This window comes from Theropithecus gelada, chromosome 11 (genome assembly GCF_003255815.1).
Source record: "Theropithecus gelada isolate Dixy chromosome 11, Tgel_1.0, whole genome shotgun sequence".
NCBI lineage: Eukaryota > Metazoa > Chordata > Mammalia > Primates > Cercopithecidae > Theropithecus > Theropithecus gelada.
Genome location: NC_037679.1, coordinates 75,356,084 through 75,362,277, shown reverse-complemented (window position 1 = coordinate 75,362,277; position 6,194 = coordinate 75,356,084). Strand labels below are relative to the sequence as shown.

General features: G+C 40.3%; 1 protein-coding gene across 1 annotated transcript in view; it reads left to right on the top strand.

Moving 5' to 3' along the window:
* Positions 1-6: 6 nt before the first annotated feature.
* The window catches only part of MED13L (mediator complex subunit 13 like), a 314,129-nt gene continuing 307,941 nt past the window's right edge, over positions 7-6,194 (top strand). Inside the window, exon 1 of the mRNA XM_025401481.1 lies at positions 7-206. Within this exon, the coding sequence (XP_025257266.1) occupies positions 135-206 (72 nt within the window). The 5' untranslated portion in view covers positions 7-134. The remainder of the gene's footprint in view (positions 207-6,194) is intronic.

The window sequence follows — 6,194 nt, the reverse complement described above, 5'->3', positions numbered from 1 at the left end:
CGCGCCCTCCCCCGGCGGCGGCGGCGGCCCGGCCGCCCCGCGCTCCCCGGCGAGGCGCCGCCGCCCGGCCCGGCCTCGCCTCGGACGCCTCGCTCCGACATGCCCCGCTCTGGCGGCCGGGCTCGCGGAGGATCATGACTGCGGCAGCGAACTGGGTGGCGAACGGGGCGAGCCTGGAGGATTGTCACTCCAACCTCTTTTCGCTGGTGAGTAGCCGGGCTGCGGGGAGGGGGCTGTGTCGGGGAGGGGGGGCTCCCCGACCTCCGCCGCCGACCAACTTTCTCCTCCCGCCGCCGGGACTTCGCCCCTCCCTCGCGTCTCCCCGCCGTTCGCCTCTCGCCGATTCTCCCCCTTTTGGATCGTCTCTTTCTCGCCTTGGATCCCATCCAGTGTTTATTTGGCTCTTTAAAAATCATTTGTGAGCGCGGCGCTCGGCGTGGAATTTGCATGTGGAAGTCTCGGAGCTGCGGATTCTGGGTCGCACTTCGAACGCCCACCCTCTGTTGCAATTGCACTCCCCTTCTCCTCCCCTTTCCCCCCTTTTTTCCCCCCGTAAATGTGGAAGGCTTTGCCTTGTGCTGCCCGCGCCTCCGATCGGCAGCCTCTTCCCCGTTGTCGGATCGGCTGCCTGCCCGCCCGCCCGCCTGCCTTTTGAATTTTTTTAAATTCCATAATGACACCTGCAATTTCGCCCGAAAACAGTTGATTGAATGCGATTGTGTCAGGAAAGGACTCTTGCACCCGAAGCTCCCGCGATTGTAAACATCGACAGCCGCTTGCCTCTCGGGGCTTACTACGCTGGAGAGCCGTAAAGCCATTGCACCGAGCCGACGGAAGGTGGAGAAAGCTTTTTTTTCTTTCTCTCCTTCTGTGTCTTTTAAAAACTGTTTTCTCTGTCCTAACAACGAATCCACACACACACACACACACAAAAGCAACAAGCTGGGCGGTTTGATAACATCGCTTTTATCTGCTTTCGCCTCTCTCGCGCTCTCTCTCTGATAATTGACAACTTTTCCTTCGGATTTGAATCGCCTGCCTTAATCTTGAAGCAGTTAGGGTGTCAATTGTTCTCGTGGAAGCCTGGCACCCGCCGACGGCGTCTAGATTCATCGAAATTAAAAATGTATAGGGCTCCAGCAACTCTTTCCTGGCGGTGGCAGTGACATTTGGTGGTAAATGCCATCTTTGCTTTTTATTGGGTCGTATTACCTACCTCTGAAAACATTCACGTTGTTAAACCTGGCGTTTAGGCTAATAATTGCAGTGCGTGGTCTTTAAATATGTGCTTTGTGCATGAGTTACTGTATGTATAGCTATGTGCCCAGGAGAGTACGAATTTGTTTAAATATTGAGCAAAGATTTGTAAACAGATGTAAGGCAATTACGTTTCAAGCGTAGAATGTAATTGGAAAATTGGCTGAACAGTTTATTTAATTTATCCTTAAAAACACCCAACTTAGTTGTGTACCCTGGTTTTTTTAGGGGGAGGTGAGTCCCTTTTGGAAAACATACATTTTGGAAATTATTTTCTGTAACCCCCGCTGTAGATAGAAGCATCATTTCCCTCTTAATCCTTGTTTACACTGGATAAATAATTTAGTGTTCAAATTGTAATTAGTTACATTTAATTATGGGTGGCCTAGATGCTTTTTTGCTATGAGACTAATGGAGAAATGCAAATTCTCGCCAACTTTTCAAATGAAAGTATTATGTTATTAAATGTGTTACAATGCAGACCAAAAAATCAACACATGCGATTTTTACCTACAAAGACCGAGTGACATAGTATCATTGATCCCACTCTAGTAAGATCAGGTAAATTTTTTTAAATGAAATATTTTAATCCAGATATTTCATCTTAAAATTCAGTTATAAGTTGGAATTCTTTCTCTTAGTATTTTGATAATTTTCACTTGATTTTTTTGGTATGTGGGAGTAAAACCCCCTTTTGCCCCTTCTTTTTCCCTCCTCAGTCTTATCATTTGGTATCAGTCAGGTTCAGGGACTTTCACAGATTAGCAAACATATTGATCAAGGGATATTTAAAATGGTTTTTGTGTGGTTACTGGTGATCACATTGACACAGGTAATTAAAATAACCAAATAGAGAGATCTCCCAAATTATCATATATTATGCTGACTGGTAATGACTGTGTATATACAGATTGTGTAGACGTATGAAAGTGTATGTATAGCCAGTCTTTTAGGGTATATCATTTCTTTTATCTTTTTTTTTTTTTTTTTAAAAAAAGCTTAAGTAAGAATGATAACGTTACAGAGATAACATGCTTGAGATTCTTTTGGAGAAGCAGTTTTGTAGGAGAGGATTCTGTACTTTGATTTTGACTGACTAAAGGTTTGTGTTTCAGATATTTCTCCCCTAAACCTCTTTAAACCAAAGGATTGATTTTTGAATATGCTCTTTTAAAAATTATTTTTTAAGTAGCAACTTTGAAATAGAGAACTGTAGTAATGCTTAGTTGATTTTTTTTTTTTTTGAAAGGAATGTAGAATGTCTTCATTGTCTTGTACATGGAGTGTGGATAAGGTGCTATTAAAGAAATCTAAACTGCTGACTTGTACATTTTTCTGATTCCAAATTGATATTTTTTTTGAAAATGCTATACAGAAGCAGCAACCTGGAATATTAAAAGTATGTTGCCTAAAGTACATTGTATATAATAGTTATTTCTGAAGGAGATCTAATCCCTTGTTCAAAATAAAGCATATTTTTTATAAGAACGCTTTACGGTTTAATCATAGCTTGCATTTTTTTCTTTTGGCCTGCAGATTTTTTTTTCCTTTTTTTTTTTAAAGCAGAGAAAAGCATTTATAAAGAATTTACCTAAATACTCTCATTACTTAGATTGAAATAAGAAATTAAAGTTCTGTACCACGGTAATAACACCCAGTTTCCATTACCTTGAGGTGTTCATTATGGCTTACCAAAAGTTGATTGCGCAGTCAATCAGACACCTTAAGATTTCTGCTAGTCTTTTACTTAATTTTCTGATTTTTTATTGCATGGAATCAAATTTCCTAAATTAATTTTTCAACATCCATTCCCTTTTCCTAACGTGTGAAAAATGCCCTTGTGTATATACGATATGGGTGATTGTATGTGTTTCTTATTCTAACCGTGAGATTTGTAGCTGCTGCATTAAGTGCATGCCTGGCTCTGCCTGTCTGACGCAAAACTATTCTCTTATGCTGTCCATCACATTTCTGGGTGACTTTTCATATATTCACTCAGTTAATCGTTCAAAGTGTGTTAAATCTGCCTTTTTGAAAAGTGTAACGGGGCATCCTGTGGTATGTGAACTCATTCTTGCGAGAAGACCTGGTTTCTGGATGTTAAGTATGTATTTTTCTCTATTGAGTTAATACGGAGAAAGTGATTTTGTGCCCTTTAACTAGACTTAAGTATGTGTTCTTTGATACGAGGGAGTGATCTCTAATTCTTAGATATGTATCCTCCACTTTCATGTCTTATTTGCTTAGAATCTTCCTGACTATGGATAATTGGGTGATAATCTCAAATTCTTGCTGGATTGAGACACTCGTACACCCATTAGTCCATAATTCCTATTGAAGACCATTAATTCTATATTTGAAGCTTTTAAGGTAATCTATTGTTGACCTAATTTCTTTTTGTCTTAAGCGTTTTTTTTTTTTTTTTTTTCCCCCAGAAAGGGAAGACAGTTGCAAATGTAGAAACTTCGAAATCTGTTTTTTTTTTTTTTTTTGAGCTAGAATAGGGTGGACTATAAAAGGCAAACTAGGAAAAGGGAATGGTTTCTCTAATTTTCAAAGTGCTAAAATACACAAGGTATTTTTTTGTACAAGTTCATTGTGATTTTATAATTTATGTTTAAAGCATTTTTTTCCTATGATGGTTCATTTTCTTTCCTTTTATTTTTTATTTTTTCGAGATGGAGTTTCTCCTTGTTGCTCAGGCTGGAGTGCAAAGGCGCGATCTCAGTTTACCACAACTTCTGCCTCCCAGGTTCAAGCGATTCTCCTACCTCAGCCTCCCGAATACCTGGGATTATAGGCATGTGCTACCACGCCCGGCTAATTTTGTATTTTTAGTAGAGACGGGATTTCTCCATGTTGATCAGGCTGGTCTTGAACTCCCGACCTCAGGTGATCTACCCGCTTTAGCCTCCCAAAGTGCTGGGTTTACAGGCATGAGCCACTGCACCCAGCCGTCATTTTCTGTAATGAAAATATTTACAGTTTGTTAATGTATGTTTTTGGTTTAGCATTTTGTTGTTAGTAGCACATGGTGTTACAGTATTTATATATTTTTAATAGCAATAATTGCCACCCGGTAATAGTTGCCATATTAACCTCCAATTGCTAGTAAATATTTTTAAGTACATAATAGACAGCAATTTAAGGCATAGTGTAGCAGTTTACTGGACCGTTTTAAAGAGCCATTTGTACGTGTGATGAGTTCATAATTTTAAAGAGACAATAATGTACCTTAGGCCTGTATGCTACAAGTATTTTGCTGTGGATGTTGCTTGAAGTGCTCATTGGGAAGAAGGTAGGGTCTATTCTTTGTGAGAAGAATGGGCAGGGGGGTGCGTTTAGGATAGTATGTATTTATTGAGTTTATGCCAGGTGCTTATATAGCTTATAATTTGCTTTTTTTTGTTTTGTTTTGTTTTTTTTTTTTTGAGACCGGAGTCCCACTCTCACCCAGACTGGAGTGCAGTGGCGCAGTCTTGGCTCACTGCAAACTTCGACTCCCTGGCTCAAGCGATTCTCTTGCCTCTGCCTCCCCAGCAGCTGGGATTACAGGCGCCTGCCACCATGCCCATCTAATTTATTTGTGTTTTTAGTAGAAATGGGGTTTCCCCATGTTGGTCGGGCTGGTCTGGAACTCCTGACCTCAGGCGATCCACCCTCCTCGGCCTCCCGAAGTGCTGGGATTACAGGTGTGATGAGCCTAGCTTATAATTTTCTTTGGAATGTTCTGGTTATTAATGAACATATTAGGTATTTATTTGGGGAAAAAACCTACCTCTTAAGGCATTCCTTTAAATAACATTAAGTTTTGGTTGTGTATTATATTAATTTATTATGGAGAAATTGATCTTTTTTGTTCACTGACTACTTTAGCTGTTTTTTTTTTTTTTGCGATGGAGTCTCGTTGTGTAGCCCAGGCTGGAGTGCAGTGGCGCAATCTCGGCTCACTGCAACCTCCACCTCCGGGTCCCAGATCAAGCAATTCTCCTGCCTCAGCCTCCTGAGTAGCTGGGATTACAGGCATGCGCCACCATGCCCAGCTGAGTTTTGTATTTTTAGTAGAGACGGGGTTTCACCACGTTGGCCAGGTTGGTCTTGAACTCCTGACCTTGTGATCCGCCTGTCTCGGCTTCCCAAAGTGCTGGGATTATAGGCATGAGCCAGTGCATGTGGCCAGCCTGGTTTTAAATTGTATTCTTTAAACACTTTCAGATATCTCTTCCACTTGAGTTTAATAAAGAAGATGCTCTCTCACCAGTTTATACTAGTGCTGTAAATTGTGGTAACTAAGCTAAGTTTGTTCTATAATTATTTTTGCCTAATAATTTAAAATTGAGATGAAACTCTTATCTCAATGTAAATATGTAAATAGTAAAGAGAAACTGTTAAAGACAACAGAAAAATTGTTTATTTTTTATGAACAGTTATTTCAGCTGTTTCTCAAAACTTTGAATCAAAGATAGATTTTTCTTTGAAACATTTGACTTATTTTTGATTGAAGAAAATAACAATAATAGTGTTCCCCTACTTTAAGCTAGTAGTAGGAGTACTGAAAGTTTATTTCATTTTATTTCACAGGACCTAACCAGTGAGTGAGATCAGACAAACTTTATGAGAATTAGTTGTATGGTTGAGTATTAGGTATTACTATTATTGTTGAACTGCGCATTGCAACCGTAGAAATGAAGAAAAATATATATGCAGCGTTGTTATTAGTGTCATTTATTTCAGATGTATTGTGTGCAAATCTGCTTTACAAACTGTTGTGTGATGTTGGCCACCAGAATTTGTTTTGTCATAACATTTCTTTTTTATTTTTATTTTTATTTTTTTGAGACGAAGTCTTGCTCTGTCACCCAGGCTGGAGTGCGGTGGCGCGGTGTCGGCTCACTGCAAGCTCCGCCTCCCGGGTTCACACCATTCTCCTGCCTCAG